At 53.6% G+C, this 21,451-nt stretch overlaps 1 protein-coding gene and 2 long non-coding RNA genes across 3 annotated transcripts; all 3 read right to left on the reverse strand.

Moving 5' to 3' along the window:
* Positions 1–3,404: 3,404 nt before the first annotated feature.
* On the reverse strand, positions 3,405–8,198 carry LOC135292902 (uncharacterized). Its single transcript, XR_010355062.1, has 3 exons — positions 4,255–8,198; positions 4,070–4,164; positions 3,405–3,824 (listed from the first exon to the last, which is right to left on the reverse strand). It is a non-coding gene; the product is annotated as an uncharacterized LOC135292902 (long non-coding RNA).
* A 4,042-nt stretch (positions 8,199–12,240) lies between these two features.
* Positions 12,241–15,985, reverse strand: LOC135292862 (serine/threonine-protein kinase pim-1-like). Its single transcript, XM_064406921.1, has 8 exons — positions 15,968–15,985; positions 15,611–15,661; positions 15,057–15,423; positions 14,255–14,434; positions 13,849–13,998; positions 13,510–13,659; positions 12,745–12,881; positions 12,241–12,459 (listed from the first exon to the last, which is right to left on the reverse strand). Exons 1-5 carry the CDS (start codon positions 15,983–15,985, stop codon positions 13,892–13,894), a joined length of 723 nt encoding a protein of 240 aa, XP_064262991.1. The 3' UTR covers positions 12,241–12,459; positions 12,745–12,881; positions 13,510–13,659; positions 13,849–13,891.
* Positions 15,986–16,910: 925 nt separating this feature from the next.
* LOC135292871 (uncharacterized) lies at positions 16,911–20,395 on the reverse strand. Its single transcript, XR_010355035.1, has 2 exons — positions 19,816–20,395; positions 16,911–17,059 (listed from the first exon to the last, which is right to left on the reverse strand). It is a non-coding gene; the product is annotated as an uncharacterized LOC135292871 (long non-coding RNA).
* Positions 20,396–21,451: the final 1,056 nt, after the last annotated feature.

The following is a 21,451-nucleotide window of genomic DNA, read 5'->3' on the forward strand; positions in this document are numbered from 1 at the left end:
CTGCCAAAGGGGCTTTTTGGCTCAGCTGAGAACAGTTCTGCTGAGAGTCTGTCTTAAACCTGCTTTACCTGCAAATGTGCCCAATGAATCCTAGTTTTTTGAAGCCCCAGGTCTTGTGTGAGTGCAGGTGTGACAAGTGAACGATGGAACAGCTCTGCTAGGGGGGAGGTCTCCTTCTCTTCTTTTGGTTTTTCTTTTGTTTGGTTTGGTTTTTTGTTGTGTTTTGGTTTGTTTGTTTTTATTGGTGTTTTCATTGTTTTGTGGTTGGTTGTTTTTTTTTTTGTTTGGGTGGAGGTGGCATTTTTTGTTTTGGTACAGTTTTCTTTGGTTTTTTATTGTTTTATTTTTGTTGGGGTTTTTCTTTTCTTTTCTTTTCTTTTCTTTTCTTTTCTTTTCTTTTCTTTTCTTTTCTTTTCTTTTCTTTTCTTTTCTTTTCTTTTCTTTTCTTTTCTTTTCTTTTCTCTTTTCTTTTCTTTTCTTTTCTTTTCTTTTCTTTTCTTTTCTTTTCTTTTCTTTTCTTTTCTTTTCTTTTCTTTTCTTTTCTTTTCTTTTCTTTTCTTTTCTTTTCTTTTCTTTTCTTTTCTTTTCTTTTCTTTTCTTTTCTTTTCATGAACTCTCCCTTTTAGCTCTGGGCAGAGCTCTGTAACTGTGTCTGACACTTGTCTGTGGCACTGTGCAGGTGGCCAGGGGGACCTTCCCTGAGCTGTGTGCAGAGGAATCCACATCAGCCCAGGCCGGGCTGCGCAGTGGCCGCTCAGTTCCATGGACTGGACGCGGCTCTGGATGCTTCCCTTGGAGCATCTGCAGGGAGGGAACGCTGGGGCTGTCACTGCTGGGGTGTCACAGACAGGGGAACGCTGGGGCTGTCACCGCTGGGGTGTCACACACAGGGGAACGCTGGGGCTGTCACTGCTGGGGTGTCACAGACAGGGGAACGCTGGGGCTGTCACTGCTGGGGTGTCACAGACAGGGGAACGCTGGGGCTGTCAGCGCTGGGGTGTCACACACAGGGGAATGCTGGGGCTGTCACCGCTGGGGTGTCACAGACAGGGGAACGCTGGGGCTGTCACTGCTGGGGTGTCACACACAGGGGAACGCTGGGGCTGTCACTGCTGGGGTGTCACAGACAGGGGAACGCTGGGGCTGTCACCGCTGGGGTGTCACAGACAAGGGAACGCTGGGGCTGTCACCGCTGGGGTGTCACAGACAGGGGAACGCTGGGGCTGTCACTGCTGGGGTGTCACACACAGGGGAACGCTGGGGCTGTCAGCGCTGGGGTGTCACACACAGGGGAACGCTGGGGCTGTCACTGCTGGGGTGTCACACACAGGGGAACGCTGGGGCTGCCCTGCTCCTGCCCTGTCCCCAACAGCTCTGCCAGTGCCTCAAGGGGACACAAAGGCTGAGCCAAAGGGTGAGAATTGCAGAAGGGGCTGAGCTGGCAGGGGCCCATTGGGATCACCAAGTCCAGCCCCCAGCCCTGCACAGACCCCCCAACAATCGCAGCCTGAGCAGCCCTGGGAGTGGTGTCCGAAGGCCTCTGGAGCTCCGGCAGCCTCAGGGCTGTGCCCATTCCCTGGGGAGCCTGGGCAGTGCCCAAGCCACCTCTGGGGGAAGAAGCTTTTCCTGATCTCCAGCTGAGCCCTGCCCTGGCCCAGCTCCAGCCGTTCCCTCGGGTCCTGTCTCTGCCCACCTGGACAGAGATCAGAGCTTGCCCAAAGCAGCTGTGGCTGCCCCTGGATCCCTGGCAGTGTCCAAGGCCAGGTTGGACAGGGCTTGGAGCAGCCTGGGATAATGGAAGCTGTCCCTGCCCATGGCAGGGGGTGCAATGAGATGAACTTTAGCGTCTCTTCCAAGCCAAGTAATTCTGTGATTCTGTGATTTTGGGAGAGAGGCTGAAGCTCTGGCTCAGCTTTATCTCCCCAGATGTCTGGACCCAGCAGCAGCCATGGGTGGGATCATCTCCTCCTCCCTCTCCCTGTAGCTGGAACTCACCCAACGGAGCAACTGAATAATATCCCTCATGGGCAGTGACTACCAGAAAGGAATGTTCCTCCTTGGGGAAACACATTATCCTTGGAATTCAGCAGAGCATTGAAATGGCCCCCTTGGCACCTCAGCACCACTGACATCTCCTCTTACTGTACTTGGCCCAGGAGATCTCCCGGAGCAGCTGCAGAGGAGTCACTGTCAGGACGAGGGACATTTATCAAAGATAGATGTAGATCAAAACAAGCTCTGGCACCATACCAAATCTTTATTTGCCACTGGGAAATAAATGCAGATGTCCCCATGTCACAATCTCAGTCCCCCCAGGGTTCCTTTGTTTAGTTTTATCCCCTGATATGGAGACACAGGAGCTCTCCCAGCTGGACAGGGTGTCAGGAATCCCTTCCTGAGCTTGACACCCTTGGGGAGGGTGAACAAGGAGGTTCCTTCTTGCAGGAGACTGTATGGGTTTTGGAAAGAGGCCAGACCCGGAGAAGCTGCTTCTACAACCCCTCAGCACCGGCAATCCCACATCTTTATTTGTGTGGCTGTCTTGTCAGGGCAGGGAGAGGGCAGAGAGGAGCCTCCTTCGGGCAGGGAGAGGAGGCAGAGACACCAAAAGCAGGAGTCCCAAAGGGATCTGGGCAGATCTGGATCCCATGGCTGCAGTAGGTGTGCCATTCCTAAATCCAGTTTGGGAGAGCCACGGCTGTGTTGCTGTGTAAGCTCTGAGGTATCTGCTGGTGGGAGGTGCTCAGGTTCCTCCTGTTTGCGTCCCCAGGTCCTGCAGAGCTGCTGTTAAACAGTGCCAGGGGATGCTCCTGGCACTGACCCTGGCATGGCTCAGGGCTCAGGTTTCCTCCATCAATCCCACCTCAGAGCTTCACTCTGGTGGGCAGGTGTTAGTGGGTCAGGAGCAGCACAATCCAGAGAATTGGAGCATGGTTTCATGTTGGCAGTTCTGGGAATGGGTTTCTCTGGCAGGATGCTGGACACCAGGGATTTCTGCCCTCCTTTCTCAGAAGAGTTTGGGATTCTCCTGTTAGTGCTGTTCCACAGCTTCCACCATCCCTACTCCTTTCCTTGACACTTCCCCAGATCCCAGTGTCCTTTCTGAGGGGGAAGAAAGGAATGTCCATGGTGGCACCACCTGGCTGCCTCGGACTCCAGCTGCTCCTGGAGTTCCAGCGTGTCCGGCACAGCCGCTCTCAGTGGGGCTGGAACTTGGTTCAGGCCCCACAGTCCCTGTCAGTGGCCACTCCCCGCTGGGCTCACGCTCTGGCCGTGTGGGGCTCCTGAAGGGTCAGCGGGTCTGGCTGAGCACTCCCAGCTCTGCAGCTCCTGACTCATCCCAGGGATGGGGTCCCGCAGTCCCGCTCGGTGCCGTGTTGCCAACGGGGCCCTGTTTTGGGGTGGCCATGGGTACCTGCTGTTCCTCCACCCTCAGCAGCCCCACAGCAGAAGGGTCCTCTGGGAGCCCAGGTAAGGGATTCAGCTGTGGAATTCTTCTGTCTCCACAGCATCTCTTCCAAAAGTCCTTTGGGCTCCCTGAAATGCTGTCTCCTGAGGTGATCCATGCCAAGGAGTCCTGGGGCCTCTGGGCCAGTCCCAGTGGGGTGTTTTTGCCATTCCCAGTCGTGGTCACTTCAGCTTCTGATGTGCTCAGGCCTGAGTGGCAGCCTCAGCCAGAGCTGACTTACAGGACAAACCTTGGGCATTTTGTGACTAACACCATCAGTTTTATTGAGCTAAAAACAGATGACCCATATGATTCTGCTGCTGTTTAAAACCAAACCAGCTGCTGTGGAGACTTCCACATAATCTTGTGTAGTTACCTGCAAGAAATGCATCATTCTAAGAAATTTCCCCAACTGACATGAATAGAGGCTTATAGGATATTTTAGAGGAAACCCTCCAAGCTGAGGACTGTGCTCTGGCCAATCCCTGGCCCCTCCTGGCCAGGAAAAGTGCCATGAGACCCAGGAGTTTATGTGCTAAAAATATAATCAAGTGACTTTGGCTTGCTGATTTGGGCCTATAAAAGCTGGACCTGCATTTGGAGCAAATTTGGAGAACTCACCTATGGGTGGATGCACCACATGGGATTTTCCCAATCTCTTGGAAGAGTTCTCCAGGTCCTTGCTGTGAAATGGGACCTTTCAGCAACTGCAGACTCTGGATGATGGTAAAGTATTTAGGCAATTGGTGATGTGTCTTTCTCAATCCCTATCCTTTCTCTCCTATAATAATGATTAAGTGCATTACCTTGCTTCTTTTTGCTTGTTGCTAAAGCCAAGCAGGTAGTTTTATTGAATGCATAATTTAACTTTTGTGTTGCCTTAACACTCACAGTAAAATAAGACCATTCTTCCCATTGATTTCTGTGTTCTTTAAATCAGCCCTGTCAGCTGGCAGAACAGGTATCAGAACCTGATGAAAGCCAGGCTCTGCTGTGATCTAGCTAGGCCCCATGGAATGCAGACGGCCCCTGTCAGTCCATGGAACCCATGGAAGCAAGGCTCAGATGTGAAAAAGGCCTGCACCCAAGAGCCCCTCATGGAACCAGGGCTGCACTGTGTCACCGAGGGAGGGACCTCATGGCAGCAGGAGAGCATTGTGAGGCTGTGCAACAACAGGGCACCAAGGTTCCACTGTGACTTGACAGAACCCCATGGATGTGAATGGCCCCAAATCGGGCCAAGAGACACTTCCCAAACAAAGCCCAAGGAGGGGATTTGCTTTATTCAGCCTGCTGGGTGTGCAGGGATATCTCCTCCTAACAGCGCACACAGGCACACAGCAGATTACAATATATGGTTATACTCTATGCATATTCATATTTCTCCTCAGAAAAGGTGTGGTTATATAAACGATTTCTCAGTACTCATTACAATCATTAGCATACACGAGGCACAGGTGCAGTGCACACTGGCGGTGGCACTGAGGAAGGCTCCGCGTCTTCCTCGGGGGTCTCCTGATGAAGGCTGGACATCATCACGGTGCCCTTTTCACCTTTCTCCTCTAGGCATGTGCAGTCTCTTGTTGGCTGTTTCAGCAATTTCCTCACTGGTTTTAGCAAGCTCTGCCCTTCATTTCTGCCAGCTTTGTTCCCTATTTCTTGTCAAGTTTCATCCTGTGTCTTTAGCTTGTGGCTGAATTTTTGCAAGCATCCATACTGAGTGCAATGTCTCTTATTCTTGCCCAAGTATGCCTGGGCACAGTGCTTTTAACCCTTTCACAGCCACAGACTGGAGAGCCACTCCTGGACACTGGGAATTCCTGCAGGTGCCTCCACCTTTGCAGCCAGTGAGGCTCCAACCTCACTGTGAGAGGCCACAGCTTTTGCACTGTTAAATAAACAAGCTGACATCAGTGCTAGCGTGGGAATAACTGGTTTAATTGTCCTGTTTGGCTTCTTCCAAAGCCTGGCCACGGCTCAAGGAGGAACCAAGGGAGGTGACTGATCCCACAGCCCCAAACAAAGCCAGATGGGGCCTTGTCCAGTTTCCAAACACAGAAAGGTAAATCCATGTTTCACCAATGAACACATACAGAAATCATAATGCTAATAATGATTCATTAATGAGCAGATACAAATAGAACATTTGGTTGGAAGGTTTATCTAAAGGTCACCTTTGGCTCAGGGCCTGTTGTTGAGGCTTCAGTCAGGCAGGGTCTGACTAAAACAGCCCTAATTAGTTGTTATTCTCTATGTTCTTTATTACAGCCCACTTTTTCTTGAGACTGTGTCTCTTTTTAGACAAATCTCAGTACTCCATTTCCAGCACAAGGTGTCACAACAACTCTAACATGGAACCATAACACACCAAGTGCTCACACCGCAATGATCACAGTGACTGCCATGAATGCATTTCACAGCAGCCTCCAATTTGGGAGCCAGTCCCACCAGGAAGAATTTTCTTCTTTCTGCCACTCTTCTCCTGATCTTTCTATCAAGGAGATTCCTGATTGCTGGACCTCAAACCCAGCACTGATAAACATCCCTGCAACATTCCTGTCCTACAATAGCCCAGGTTCCTCCCTGGCCAGCAAGCAGATAATCCAAGGCCATGTGGTTCTGCAGAGCCCCATTTGTGTTTTTTGGAGCTCACAGGATGTACTATTGGATATTTTCACAGCATCATTTTTTACTTCTTCTAATAATCAATTTAGCTTGTTAATGTAAATTGGGGGCAGCCGTGCACAGCCAGGGGGTTTCCATTTTCCCAGTGGGCCATTGTTAAGGGCATGGAGCACATCTGGGAGATGGGGTCTCCATGGGGACAGGTTCCCATCTCCTCATTTTGTCAACTGCTCTTTTAACAAACCTTCACCCATTCAACCAATGCTGCAGCTTGTGGATGGTCTGGGATATGAAAAACCCAGCAGTCTTAATCACTGTATTTTTTACAGTAACAGACAAAGCATTCCGCATCACAGTATAAACAAATCCTATAAAAAAATGCCAATTTCATCCCTTCCTCCTTTATTCATTGTACACAATTCACAAAGTTTACCACTGACATTTGGGTCTTGGCCAGTCCTTTTCTCTAGGGTATTTAGTGTTTACAGTGAGCAGCCAAAGCTGACAAATTATTGTCAGCCTTATTTCACATTATCAATTTTTAATTATACAGATATAAATAAAGATTATTGTGTTATATATCATTATTATTATTATATCACTTGCACAAACAAACCTGAGCTCAAGATTGAAACCTTCTTCTGTCACTCCATGTGGGAGTGTTCCAACAACAGTTTTACCTTCGGTTAGTGCTGTTTCCAATGTGTCTTTAACAAAATTCACCCTTGTCTTCCAAAAACACAAGTTTTTTTCCTTTTTCCATATGCAATTTTTGGATGCATTTTAAGACATCCAGGGGTTCGGCTTCTTTTAACCAGCTGCCCCACTGCTCACATCTGCTCTGACCTCAGCCCACTCCAGAGCCAGCCAACTCCAGGGAAGGGCTTCCCATCTGGGAATTTCTGATGGCACTGATTCCTCATATTTACATTTAAAAATGACATTTTCTTGTCGTCTGGCCCGACTGTGCCAGTTTTGTTTTACCAGTGGGCAGGGTCAGCATCAAAGACACAGACTGCAACTGAAGGAATCAGTGTCATTTACTGCAGCTCAAAGCAGCAAAGGATCACAAAAGGAGCAGCTCAGCAATGCACCCAGCCATCACCACCAAAGATTGCAGCAGTGATTAAGAAAGATCCAGCACCTGTTACCCTCAGACTTCAGCATCCCCCAGATCCACACAGCAGCGGGGGAAGCTGTCCCAGCCAAGGGCTGCAGAGCCACTCCTGGACACTGGGAATTCCTGCAGGTGCCTCCAGCCACAGGTGAGGCTCCAAGCCTGTGAGAGGGCCCAGCTCTGACAGTGCTGAATGAACAAACTGACAGCACTTCTGGTGTGGGAACATCTGGTTTCATCCTGCTCTTGGGTTCCTCCCAAAGCCTGGCCAGGGCTCAAGGAGGAACCAAGGGAGCTGACTTTGATCCTTCAGCCCCAAACAAGGCCAGATGTCAGATTTCATGGCCCTGTCTGGCTTGCAAATACAAAAAGATCAATACATGTGTCAGCTACATCTATCACAATGCTAATGACCATGCATATTTCATTAATGAGCAGATACAAAGATAACCTTTGGTTGAAAGGTTCATCCAGAGGCCACCTTTGGCTCAGGGCCTGCTGTTCAGGCCTTGGCACTTCAGGGATGTGGTTTAGTGCTGGGCTTGGCACTGCTGGGTGACCAGCTGAACTGGATGAGCTCAGAGGTCTTTTCCAACAGAAAGGATTCTGTGATTCCAGGATTCTATCTGCTGAATTCAGTTAGGTCCAGGTTAGCAGCACTCATTTGCTCAGAAAGTCTCCTCTTGCTCAGCTCTTGTGGCCTGAGGCTTCAGCTCCTTCAGCTCCTGGTGCTAAGCTGCTCATGCTGAACGAGACGACTTGGAGAGAAAAACACAGTCCATCCAATTCCTTCTGGGACACAGAGATGGGAGGTTGTGGAAACAGGAGCATTGTTTGGTGAGGCCTCCTCTCTGTCCTTCATGGCTTTCAGTGCTGTGAACCAGCCAAGAGCTTTCTCCAAGAGTGCAATGGAGCAGCTGTTCCTGCTCCCAGCTCTGGCTCTCTCCAGTCTCTGACCTTGCTTGGCTTTGTCCCTCTTGCTGTGCCCTCTGTTCCCCCAGGGCTCGGTGGCTGCTGCCCAGGACTGTGGGACTGGCACAGATCCAGTGGTCGAGACCCTCCTTGCTGTGGCCTTGGAGCTGCCTGGGCACAGCAGCCTCTTCCATCTGGAAGCTCCCCATGGACAGGGAGTCCCCAGCTCTGTTCCTTGCACAATCTCCAGGAGCCCAGGGCTGTCATCTCAAGTCCCTGCTGGCACTGGGGGCTCCCAGGTGCCTCAGGCTGCTGTGACACCGCTGCACACAGGAGGGAAGAGTGGCAGGGGCTGTGCTGAAATGTCACTATAGGACACAAGACAACACGACGCAGAGACGCTGTTGGTCTCAAGGCAGGAAAAAGGGCAGGTTAATTTATTTACTCCAACATTTATAGATTTCCAAATATGACAGTGGATTGGAGGGTGAAAGTGCCACCTCTCCGAGGACAAACAAACAGTCCATCAAGTTTCTCCTCCTCCATAAAAGAATGCAAAACAATAAGTTGTTTACAGAAAGTGTGTGAGAAAGTTTGGTACAAGAATGCAAACATCAGAACACTTAGAAAATCTTAAAAAGTCAAGGCGACATTGAAAGTCAGCTCCATGTGCTGCTGCTGCTGCTGTGGAGCCATTTGTCCAGCCGTGTCCCAGAGTCAGGGATCAGATCCAGGCCCTGCTGCTGCTCTCTCGGGATCAGCCCCAGTTTGGGTGTTGCTGTCAGGGCCAGCAGGAGTGGTGGCTGGAGCAGCAGGTGCTGACAGTGCCCCAAGCCCTGGGGCTGGAGGGGTCCCTGGGCTGGGCTGGAGGGAGCTGCCCCTTGTTCTCCCTCTGCCCCAGGCAAAGCTGGGCCAGGCACAAGTGGGGCAGCACAGCCACCAGGGAGCCTGTGAGTCTCTTCCAGCCCTGGCTGCTCAGAGTTTGGGCCTTGGAGCCCCAGGTGGCCAAAGGCAGCTGCTGCTGGTCCCTCTGTGTGCCCCTGTGTTCAGCAGTGCTGCTCCATCAGTCTGTGCCCAGCAGTGGGGAAAAGCCTCAGCCCTGCAGGGCCAGGAGCTGCCGGGCTCTGCCTGAGCAGCTCAGCCAGCAGGAAGGGAGCTGCTCCACATGGGAACCAGGAGCAAAGGGCTGCAGCATCTCGTGCTGGGGCAGAGCCCGAATTCTGAGAGGGAATAACAGAGTTATTCATGTGCATTGCTGCATCGGCACTGCGGGTGCTGTGCCAGCAAACACAGGGTTCAAGATGTGCAAAAGAATTCTGCAGCTCTTGACTGGATCAGGATGTCAGCAGTGCTGAACTCCAGCTCAGTCCAAATGAAACACTTCACACCTCTGCTCATATCTGCTAGATTTTTTTCTTCAGGGTGTCCAGAGAAAAGTAAACAGAGGAGGAGCCTACGTTTTCATTGTTTATCAGAAATGTATCTCATTTTGCTGTACATTCCTTTTGTAGGACGAGTTCTCTGTTAAAAACACTGGACAAAAAAGAAAAGAAAAAATATGAAAGATAAAACCAAAAAACAAATGTGTAGTGAAAATCCTTGGTAACTTTGGATTAAGAGGCAACTGATCTTTTTAAGAAGAGAAATCAGTTACTCTGTAAATGTTCTGATGGCATGGATTCATCTTACTGACCTCGGCATCCCTTTTTTAAAACATTCAGGGTTTTGTTTGCAATACTATGTTATTCTAAATTGTGATTGAATCAATAGGAAATTGAAAGATCTATTATGCATTTATGCATTACTGTGTCTGGAGTGTAAAAATATTGCAGTTGGAAATTTGGATTTAAAGTGTTGCAAATGAAAGTTATAAATCCCAGTGGATTGTCTGACAGCAGCTTTTCCTAGAGGATGTGCAGCACTCTACCGACTTCATCAGTGGGGTTGGGGGTACTTGGACCTTTGTCCTGTGCCACTCTGAGAATGTCATAGAATGGAACTTTGCCTGCCACCAGCCCAGGTCACCCTCTGCCACCAAACCTCCTTGGACCTTGTGTCCCCCAGGCAGGCACAAAGTGTTTGTGCTGCTCCCCCTTTTGCACAAACCCACAGAGAGCTGGGATTTTTCCAAGTCTCATGTCTGCATTGGGCCATATTTCTAAAGAAGCAGCAGCCCATCCCAATGAATATGGCAAGTTATATGGATGGTTGTGAGCTCCACTTCCTACCTAGAAATCCTGAAACTGCTTCTGAATGCTGCTCCTTCAGCTCTTGGACATCTTCTCACACAGAGCTGGGAAAAAAATTCCCTGGTCTCTGGCTAAAGGGTGAGTTATGCCAAAGTTGGAGCTCTGTGCGAAGTCTCTATCCATCCCTCTCCTATTAATATACCAATATGTGGGGGTGTGCATGGATGTGTCTTGTACACAAAGGAAGGAGTGTGCAAGCAACGTGACTGACACTTTCACTGTCCATGTTCTCCCATACCCATGGGTACAGAGACGTTATGGAAACCCAGGCACACACAGAGCCTTCTGCCCCTGGATACAGAGACACCCAAGAGCCCCTGGCACACACAGACCCTTCTGTCCATGGATGCACAGACATCCAAGAGCCCCTGGCACACACAGACCCTTCTGTCCCTGGATACAGAGACATCCAAGAGCCCCTGGCACACACAGACCCTTCTGTCCATGGATGCACAGACATCCAAGAGCCCCTGGCACACACAGACCCTTCTGTCCATGGATACAGAGACATCCAAGAGCCCCTGGCACACACAGACCCTTCTGTCCCTGGATACAGAGACATCCAAGAGTCCCTGGCACACACAGACCCTTCTGTCCCTGGGTACAGAGACATCCAAGAGCCCCTGGCACACACAGACCCTTCTGTCCCTGGGTACAGAGACATCCAAGAGCCCCTGGCACACACAGACCCTTCTGTCCATGGATGCACAGACATCCAAGAGCCCCTGGCACACACAGACCCTTCTGTCCCTGGATACAGAGACATCCAAGAGCCCCTGGCACACACAGACCCTTCTGTCCATGGATGCACAGACATCCAAGAGCCCCTGGCACACACAGACCCTTCTGTCCATGGATACAGAGACATCCAAGAGCCCCTGGCACACACAGACCCTTCTGTCCCTGGATACAGAGACATCCAAGAGTCCCTGGCACACACAGACCCTTCTGTCTCTGGAGGACAGAGCGTGGTGGGTGGGGGTGGTTGGTGGGCAGCGAGTCCCGGACAGCAGGCCAGACCCAGCTCCAGCCCTGCCAGGGCTCAGTACCAGCTCCTCTGGAATGGGAAAGCCCTTCAGCCTTGTCCCTGCCCAGAGGGGCAGTGCTGGCCTGGCAGCACAGGTTGTTTTCCCCTCAGGCTGCAGGAGATGAGAACACAACACTTGCCAACACTGAGTGCGAGGCACAGCTCCGGGTGCTCCCCATGAACCTCAGCTCTGGGAGCACTGTCTGCCCCAAGCTCCAGGGGTGCAGTGGGAGCCCGCCTGGGCTCTGCCCTGGGGCCATCCTGCAGGGACAGCTGGAAACAGGGAGCATTCAGCTGCCACAAACAGCCAAGCCAGGGCTGCAGGGCAGCTGCTCCAGCCCGGACTGCACTGCTGTGTGCTGTGCTTTGGGACTGGGGCTCCCCACACAGGGAACTGGACTGGAGTGCCAGAGGAGACAGAGAAGCTTCAGCTTCAGCCTCACTGAGGTGGGTGCGTGGGCTGGGAAGAGTGGGGAGGCTCAAGGGGATTCACAGAGCTCATCCTGCTGCAAGGATGAAGAAAAGGGAGTGGGAACTCAGCAGTGAGGAGAGCTGAGGGCTGGAGAGTGGCTCTGAATGACACTAAAATCCCACTGGACCTCTGAGACATTGCTGCTCCTCAGCCACTGACAGCATGAGTCCCTAAACCTGGGGGCTTGGCCTTCCTTGTGGTCAGGGGCATCAAGGAAGGCAACAAGAGTGATGGAGACTGCAACAGGTTGGTAACTTATTGGGGGAAAATAGGGAGCAGTTGAAAAGTAAAAGGCAGGTGGGGGAGAGAACTGTTCAGAGAAGGGCTGAGCTACATCGAGCTACATCTTGAGAAAGCTGAGAAATGTCATTTGTAGTCATCCCAGATTGATTTGATTTCAGAAGGTATTGAACAAGTTTAATTTTTGGGAGGTGTCATGTTTTCCCTTGGAGGTGTACACTCTGCAAACTTGAGCTGTGTTGCCAAAATGCTCAAGCAAGTCTGTGCTGCAGGTGACACCATTTCTTCTTTGGCTGATTCCAGCCTGGTGCTGAGCTCCAGCAGAGCCCTGCCAGAGCCCAGAGCAGCTTCAGCATCTGCAGAGCCTGGCTGCAAGGAGAGAAAGCAGAAACCACCCGTCAGCTGAGGGCTCCTGTCCCCTTGTCCCAGCTGCCTGTGGTGCCCAGGCCCTGCTGGCCGGGTTCAGAGCTGTGCCCAGAGCTGCCCATCAGTGCTGCTTTTGGCAGCTGGGCAGGAGGGCAGGACATGTGCCCAGCCTGCAGCCAGCCATGGCACATCCACCTGCTCAGCAGCTGCCCAGAGCAGGATGCTCCTGTGCTCGCTGCCATCTCCCAAAAGCTCTGATCCCACCCTGCCAAGCAGACAGGCACCCACCTCACGCCATCCACGGCTGGAAGAAAAGCTGGTCCCAAACGATGTCCTCAGCCTGCTCCAAGGGCACGGCCCATCCACGCCACAGCTGGTCCCAAGCACTTCCCAATCCAGACTGGACCCCACCTGGAACGCTTCCTCTAGAAAAACAAACAACAAATTATTGAAAATAGATAATAGACAAAAAGGGGAAAAAACAACAGATGTAAAAATCTTATCTCTGTCAGGGTCTTGAGGAAGCACCAACCCCTGCATGTCCACCCACGGGAAAAACACACCCATGGGTGAGGGAAGCCCACGCTTTCTCCTTTCCCCCTGCACTGCCCCCCAAAATAACCATGATCTCAAAGCAAACAAGGGCAGTGGAGCAGCCCAAGCCCTTCCTTGCCTGCACAGCAAAGCAGTCCTGCAAAAGTTCTGGAGTCCCACCTCTGCTCCCACCATGGGGGTTTGTTTGTATCGGGCTGGCTGCCCCAGCTCCAGCCCAGGGCACGGTGGGTGCTGGGGGCTGTTGGCAGGGCCAGGAGCCCACTCCCATTTCGTACCCATCCCAGACCATGGCCCCAGCCCTGCCAAAAGCAGCTGGGCAGCCGACTGAAGGATCAGCTGCATCTGCCACAGCAAAGAGGGGAACCTTTGGTTCTTAGCCAGGCTGTGCAATGCCCAATTCTGGGAGCATCCCCCTGCGTGTGGACTCATCTGTAAATTCGCTGTGGAGCCAGACTTTGAAGAAGGTGCCAGAATTGAAGGCCATCATCTTCAGCTTACCAGTGGCCAGGTCCAGGGTAAGGTTGTCATCCTTGATGTCATCCTCACTGTCTCCTGCAGCAGCAGCCCCACCCGGTACAGATTTTCCAGGGGCTCCTTCTCCTTCCCTGGGCTCAGACCAGGCTGTCAGGGCTCTGCCCAGGGCCCCAGCTGTCAGGGAACCAGGACAAGCCAAATCAGCTGGGATGTTGGCCACCAGGGCTGGGCAGAGCAGCTCAGCTCCAGCACAAGGGCTGTGTGCTCCCATCTGATGAGCCCTGGGCAGTGACACAGGCAGGACAAAAAAGTCTGGGTTTCTTTGCTTCTCATTACCAAGGCATGTGTGCAGCTGTAACTTACCAGGGCCCTGCAGCACAGTGTGCCTGTGGCTCTCTCCCTTCTTCTAGGGCAGATGAATATCCTGCATCCAAGGATGACAGAACACCTCTTCTAATGAGGGCCTTTCGACGTCCGGCATGGATAAACACCGCCTGATCAGATCTTGGCACTCTGGGCAGAGAAACCAGAAACGGCCAGTCAGTTGGAAAAGGCTTCTGTTGGCTTTGCCCCACTATTCCCATGCCCACTCCATGCTGGATGTGCTCAGAGCTGAGCCTAAACTTTCCCATCAGTTCCCTGTTTTGGAGGAGAGCAGGAGAGCAGGGCATGTGCCACCTCCTCAGCAGCTGCCAGAGCGGGATGCTCCCAAGCCTGCTGCTGTCTCCCAGCACTGGCATTCCCCCCATGCCCAGAGATGAGGATCCACCTGGAGAGAGCCGTTGTGGCAGTGAGAGCTGATGGTCCCAGCTGATGTTCTGGCCCCTCCTGAAAGGGTGCTCCCCGCAGACCATCTGGTGCAGCACGATGCCCAGGGACCAGATGGTAGCTGGCTCGCCATAGTACCAGCCAAAATGGGTCCATTCCGGGGGGCTGTATGATGGTGCTCCTGTGGAATACAGATGGAGTTCATCAGGGGGATGCTGCTGGCCCCAGCATCCCTGGGCGTGCCGGGGCTGCAGCAGTGGCACACGGGGTGACCACTGCCCTCTCACCAGCACCTGGGACTGGTGTACAAACTTTGGGTTGGAAAAGAAGCCACTGGTGTGGGAAGGGGACAACGGAAGCCCTGGCAAGACCAACCATGACAGAAACACACTTAGTGCTGAGGGAAAACCATGCCTTCATCCTCCCTGCCTGCATTGTCCCAAAATACATTATGAACCCAGAACAAACCAGGTGAGTGGACCAGCACAAGCCCTTTCTCACCTGCACACCAAACTGGCTGGGGCACAGGTTCCAGGCCCCCCCATCTCTGCTACCCTCACCCACGGGTGTTTTTGTTGGGCTGGCTGCCCCAGCCCCAGTCCTGGGCAAAGTGGTGGGCAAAGGCTGCCAGCAGGGCTGGAAGATGGCTCCCCACCCACCCCTGCTCAAACCCAACTCGGCTGAAGACTCCGTGCCATGAAGGTCAGCAAAAGGGAGAATCCCTGCTGCCACACCCAGCTTGGGCCCTGAGATGCTGGGCCATCAGATACCAGAACCGGGAGCACAGCTCTGTGTAGGCTCACCTGCAAAATGAATGTAGGCTGTCTTTTGCAGGTAGGTGCCACAGCCGAAATCAATCAGTTTGGCTTGCCCGGTGGCCAGGTCAATGAGGATGTTTTCTGGCTTGATATCCCTGTGCAGGACCCTGCAGCTGGTGCAGTGCCGCACGGCCTCCAGCACCTGGTGGAACAGCTGCCACGCCACCTCCTCGGACAGGAACCCCCATGCCCGAATGAAACGGTGCAGGTCCTGAGAGTGCTCTGGGCGCTCCAGCACCATCAAGATGTCGTTGGGGAGCTCAACCCACTCCAGCAGCTGGACCACACCGGAGAAGCCATTGGACACCTTGACCTGCAGCACAATCTCCAGGGGTGCGCTGGTGCCGTCGGGCTGTGGGACGAGCACGATGCCGTCAGTGGGGCTGATGCCGTGCCGGGGGTCAGGAAGCTCTCAGCCAGCCCGGGATGCTCTGCGCCCTGCGCTGGCCCTACGCCGCTCTCCTTTGAGGTGTCCTGGAGGCTTCCACCCTGCCGGGCTTCGGCTCATCCCTGCCCAGCACAGCACCTCGCTCACTCACCAGCTCACCCCAGTGATGGACGCGGTTCTGTGGCACCCTTTTGATGGCCACCTGCAAGCCAAGTGCAGAACAGGGCTCAGCTCGCTGTCCACCCTGCCCAGCCCCATCCTCCACCCGCCTCCTCCGCCCTGCTCCTCCTCCTCCACCCCCTCCTGCTGCGCCCGCCGCCGGCCCCGCCGCTCACCGGGGCGCCGTCCGAGAGCCGCGTTGCTGCGAAGACGCTGCCGAATCCGCCCCGGCCCAGCAGCGAGCCCAGCCGGTACCGCTCCTTCAGGCGCTGCTGCGCCTTCCCTGCGGGCGGGACGCGGCTGTCAGTGCTCGGCCCGGGGCCAGCAACGGCCCCCGAGCGCCCCTCACCCGCCCCGGCCCGGCCATCCCGCGGCGTTCGCTCCCTGCAACGGGACAGCGGCGGAGCTCGGGCCGGGGGAGCTCGGGCCGGGCAAGCCGCAGCGGAGGTGGCGGGAGCGGCAACACCGCGTGTGTCCTCCGCGGGCCCCGGGAGGAGCCGGGGCCGGGCTCGGGGTCGGGCTCGGGGCCGGGGCCGGGCTCGGGCCAGGCGGAGCCAAAAGCCGGCGATACCGCCCCAGCCCCAGGCATTGACGCCCGCCCAGCAGCGCCAGCGCCAGCACGGCCAGAGCCGGGCTGAGGCCAGGCGGCGGCGGGATGGCCGGGGGCGGGCACGGGGCAGCCCCGGCACGGGGAGAGGGAGGCGGGGAGAGGAGGGGAGACCGGGAAAGGGGGAGCGGGAGAGGTACGGGGCAGCGGGAGAGGGAGAGGAGAAGAGACTCTCAAGTTTCTTCTGTCGCTGCTGCTGCCGCCACTGCCGCTGCCGCTGCTGCAACTGAAGCTCCGGGGCCGTTTGTCCCCGTGTCCGTTTGTCCGTTGCCTGCTCGCCCCCGCCCCGAGCCCCACGTTCCCCGAGGGCAGCCCCTGAGCCTCTGCAAACACGGGAACTTTGCCGAGTTCAGCCAAGAGCCAGAGTCTGGACTCCTGCACAGTGGCTCAGGAATCCCCTCGGTCCCTGCTGTGCATTGTCCCTGCTCAGGGTCAAACACTCTCAGAGCACAATCCCTGAATGCAGAATTTGTACCTGACCCAAGCACTGCACTTATCTCTCCAGCATTGCTTTCCAAGAAAAACAGGGGAAGCCAAACTCTGTGTAGGTCATGGTATCTTAAAATGTCTAAAACTTGCCAACTCATGGATCTTAGCAGTGAGATCTCTTTGGAATTAATGGGATGGAGAAGTAGTGCAAGATGGAAAAGGGGAGCATAAAATAAATAGAGAAAAACGTCTTGAATTGTTTCAGTTTTCATTTAATATCTTAAAAGCTCTTTCAGTTTTTCTAGAATCTTCTCCTCAGTCCTGTTTGCTTTTTCCAAGAACCTTTCCTGGAGAACGAGGTGCAGCTTCTGTCACAAGGTGTGCCACCAACTGCAGCTTTCCACACTGTGTGTGCAGCACAACTCTTGCAGCAAAGCAGGACAAATATTTGAAGAATTTTGCAGCTTGTTCTTTTCTTTTCCTTGTGGGCTGGGCAGTTGTGCCATTGGTAAGGTTTTCATTGTTACTCTTCTACCCTAAGCAAACATGACAGGCTACCAAGAACTCTTAGGGAATGCAAGCCTGACTGAATGCAAAAAAAGAATCTCCAGAGCTTGCAGCCAGAAGTGGAGAGCTGTGTGATAATCATTCCAACACCCCCAAGGACATCTTGAAAGTGATCTAGAAGATGAAAATGGGCTGACAGAAGGAGTTTGTTTCTGTGTTCAGTTCAGATTCTGCTACATCTGAAATCAATTCTACAGTCTCCATCTAAATCAAGAGTACAATCAGTTCATGAAAAGCACCAGAACAAACTGTACCTCTAAAGAGATGACAGAAAGAATCTGAAAAGGAAAAAAGCAGGAGAAATGCATTTCTCAGCACTGCAGTACTTGACTACCTGAAACCCTCCTCCATTTCCTCTGCATGCCTGGATCTGGCAGTGTCAGTTCTGTATTCGGTGGTGCCTCCAGCCCTGAATCCCCTCATCTACAGCCTGAGGAACCAGGAGCTCAAGGCTGCAGTGTGGAGACTGATGACTGGACATATTAGGAAGCATTAAACTGCTGGCCAATTTCTGCAAATCACTTATAACAAAATTAATCTTTGATAGTTCTGTTGGTTTGGTCCATTGATTTCCCTGTCTTTTTTTTTTTTTTAATATTCTTCCTAAAGCTAGACCATTGTTTCTGCTATTTCTGACTTTGTTTCTCTCCACCTTTGCTGTGGCCGCAGACTGTGACAATGAGGAGCTGTGCTCTCAGTGGCTTTAAAGGAACTAAAAGATCTCCCAGCAGAGTTTTCTGCAGAGATCCCCCTTTTGTTGCCTTCTCTGGAGCTGCAGCAGCAATGTCTGTGTGCAGAGCTGGGGGCAGATCAGTGCTGGCACAGCAGCTGTGCCCAGCAGCAGCAGCAGCACTTGGTGTTGCCAGTGCTGCTGCCGTGGCCCTGCCCCGCTGCCCTGGTGGCCCTGGTGTTGCTGCAGGGCCTGAGTGCTCTCGGGGCCGGGCACAGTCCTGGGGGTGGCAGTGCTGGGGCTGCAGCAGGGACAGGCCATGGGCACTGCTGGGGCAGCGCTGACGCCTCAGGCCAGGCCCTGGGGGCTGCAGGCTCCTTGCCCAGGCTCTCTCAAGAACACGGCCAGGCCAATGCTCAGCACAGAAAAGCCCCAGGGTGAGCAGCCCCAGGCTGGCCGTGGGCAGGCTGGGGGCAAACAGCATGGCTGGGGCTCTGCAAGGGCCCTGGGGGAGACGGAAGGAGCAGCAGAGCAGGGGCTGATCCATCCCCAGTGCACTGCACAGCCCAGGGCAGCGTCCCAGAGCGTCCTCATGGAGCTGCCAACAACATCCCCCCTCTGCAGCCCTGGCCTCTCCCCCAGCTCACAGAGGTGCCCCATCTTTGCAGGCACAGCCACGGCAGCACTGGCTCAGGAGCCCCTGTTTGCATTGCACAGAGCAGGTGGGAGCACACCCATGCTGCTGCTGTGGGGACATGAACCTGAGGGAGCACAAATACCATCAGCCCCTGGGGCCAGCAAGGGCTGGGGGACACCAGGGAAAGCACTCAGCTTTGTCCTGGCCTCTGCAGTCAGCCAGAAAGTTTGTTCCCATCAGCTGGGAGTTTCCTGTCCCACTGCAGACGCTGTTGTTCAGAGCCAAGGCTGCCTGGCAGCCAGCCCCAAACTGCCCTGAGCATTTCCTTTGCTCCACCTTTGCTTTCTTTACCCATCCCTGATCCAGATTTCTTCCTATTGCCCAGCCCTGTTCCCTCCCCTGCAAACAGCCCATCCCTGTTTGCCCTTTCCTCTCTGGCCCCACTCCCCATTGCAGTTCCTGACTTGGCACCACAGGAACGTCCCTTGGGGAGCAGGATCATCCTCCAAGTGCTGCAGGAATTGTCTGCAGGCTCCTGCAGTGCCTGGTGCTGCTCCCTTGCCAGAGGCACCCCAGGCCAGGGGGGCACATCTGGGCTGCTGTGTCTGCCTGTGGGGCTCCCTGTTCTGGGCAATGAGGAGGAGCTGCAGAGGCTCTGCAGGACTGACAGGATGGGCTTTGGGGCTGGCAGGAGAAGCTGAGGCACCTGGGCTGCTGGAGCTTCTGAAGAGGAGGCCCAGGGCTCATTGTGGAACTGCTCCAAGGGTGGTTTCAGAGAATCCCAGAATCAGCAAGGCTGGAAAAGACCTTGGAGATCATCAAGTCCAACCTGTGCCCTGACACTGCTTTGTCTTCCTGAGCCTCCTTTTCTCCAGGATAAACCACCCCAGCTCCCTCAGCCACTCCTCACAGGACTTGTGTTCCAGACCCCTCCCCAGCCTTGTTGCCCTTCTCTGGACACGCTCCAGCCTCTCCATGTCCTTCCTAAATTGGGGGGCCCAGAACTGGACACAGCACTCGAGGTGTGGCCTCACCAGTGCCGAGCACAGGAGAAGAATCACTGCCCTGCTCCTGCTGGCTACACCATTCCTGATCCAGGCCAGGAGCCATTGGCCTTCTTGCCCACCTGGGCACACTGCTGCCTCATGTCCAGCCTGCTGTCCCTCAGTCCCTGCAGGTCCCTTTCTGCCTGGCTGCTGTCCAGCCACTCTGTCCCCAGCCTGTAGTGCTGCAGGGGTTGTTGTGGCCAAAGTGCAGGACCTGGCACTTGGAATTGTTAAACCTCACCTTGTTGGATTTGGGCCTTGGATCCAGCCTGTCCAGGTTCCTGTGCAGAGCCCTCTGACCCTCCAGCAGATCCACACTCACACCCAGCTTGGTGTCACCACAGTTCCTTGAGGCCCCAGAGTGTTCCAATGACCTCCATGTTTCCATGAGGCTTCCCTGGGTCACAATGTCCCTTTGGTTCCATGGAACCCCTTGGTGTCACAAAGTCCCTTGGATCCTTGGGCCCTTCAGTGTCACAGTGGATCCTTGAGGATCCCTGAGGTCTCACAGGACAGCAATGCTCTCCTTGGTTCCCACTCTCTTTTATGCCTCCCACTGTCAGACAATAGAAGGACACCTGGTAGATGAAGGGGAGTTGGAGTCGATACCTGCTCAAGGATGTAATAATAAAAATTGCTCCTGACCCCCACTCCCAAGCCAGGCGCCACTTCAGAATAGGTATGAGCCTCTGGATCTAGAGAGCCAGCCACATGATTTAGAAGAAAATTATCTGTCCGGTGAGTGTCCCAATTATGATTCATCTGTGAGGATTACCAGCTCTAACATCAAAAAGGAGCAAAGGGTAATCATGGTGGGTGACTGCCTCCTGATGGGAACAGTGAGCCCCATATGTCGCCCAGACCCACCCCACAGAGAAGTCTGCTGCCTCCCTGGGGCCCGCGTATGGGATATCACTGAGAGACTGCCTTGTTGTTCAGCCCTCTGATTACTACCCACTGCTGATACTCCAGGCTGGCAGTGATGAGATTGAAAAGAGGAGTGTCAGGACAATTAAAAGGGAATTTAGGGCATTGGATCAGATGGTTAATAGGACAGGGGCACAGGTTGTCTTTTCCTCAGTCCCTCTGGTGGCTAAGAAGAACAGTGAAAGCAATAGGAGAGCTCAAATTATTAACAAGTGGCTTAAGGGTTGGTGTTAACAACAGAATTTTGGATTCTTTAATCATAGGGCAACTTTTACAGCACCTGGTCTGCTTGGACGAGGCTCCATCTTTCTGTTAAGGGCAGAAGAATTTTAGCTTGTCAACTGGCAGAACTTGTTGAGAAGGCTTTAAACTAGGATTGAAAGGGGGAAGGGGATGCTGTTGGGCTGTCTGGAAGCAGGCCCAAGCGTGGTAAGCCTGAGTTAGGGGTGAAATCAGCAGCCCAGCTGAGGTGCATGGATACCAGTGCACGCAGCATGGGTAACAAACAGGAAGAGCTGGAGGCCATGGTCCAGCAGCAGAGCTGTGATATAATTGCCATCACAGAAATGTGGTGGGATGACTCACATGGCTGGAGCACTGCACTGGATGGCTACGAGCTCATCAGGAGAGACAGGGAAGGGAGAAGAGGTGGAGGGGTGTCCCTTTATGTTAGGGAGGCTTTGGACACCACAGGTATTGAAACTAATGAAGATGGAGTTGAATGCCTGTGGGTGAGAATTAGGGGGAAGGCCAACAAGGCTGCCATCCTACTGGGAGTCTGTTATCGTCCATCCAGCCAAGCAGAAGTGGTGGACAAGTCATTCTATAAGCAGCTAGAGAATGTTTCTGGATCATCAGCCCATGTTCTTGTAGGTGATTTCAACCTTCCAGACATCTGCTGGGAACTTAATACAGCAGAAAAGAGGCAGTCCAAGAAACTTTTAGAGTGT

The sequence above is a fragment of the Passer domesticus genome, unplaced genomic scaffold (assembly GCF_036417665.1).
Source record: "Passer domesticus isolate bPasDom1 unplaced genomic scaffold, bPasDom1.hap1 HAP1_SCAFFOLD_55, whole genome shotgun sequence".
NCBI classification, from domain to species: Eukaryota; Metazoa; Chordata; class Aves; order Passeriformes; family Passeridae; genus Passer; species Passer domesticus.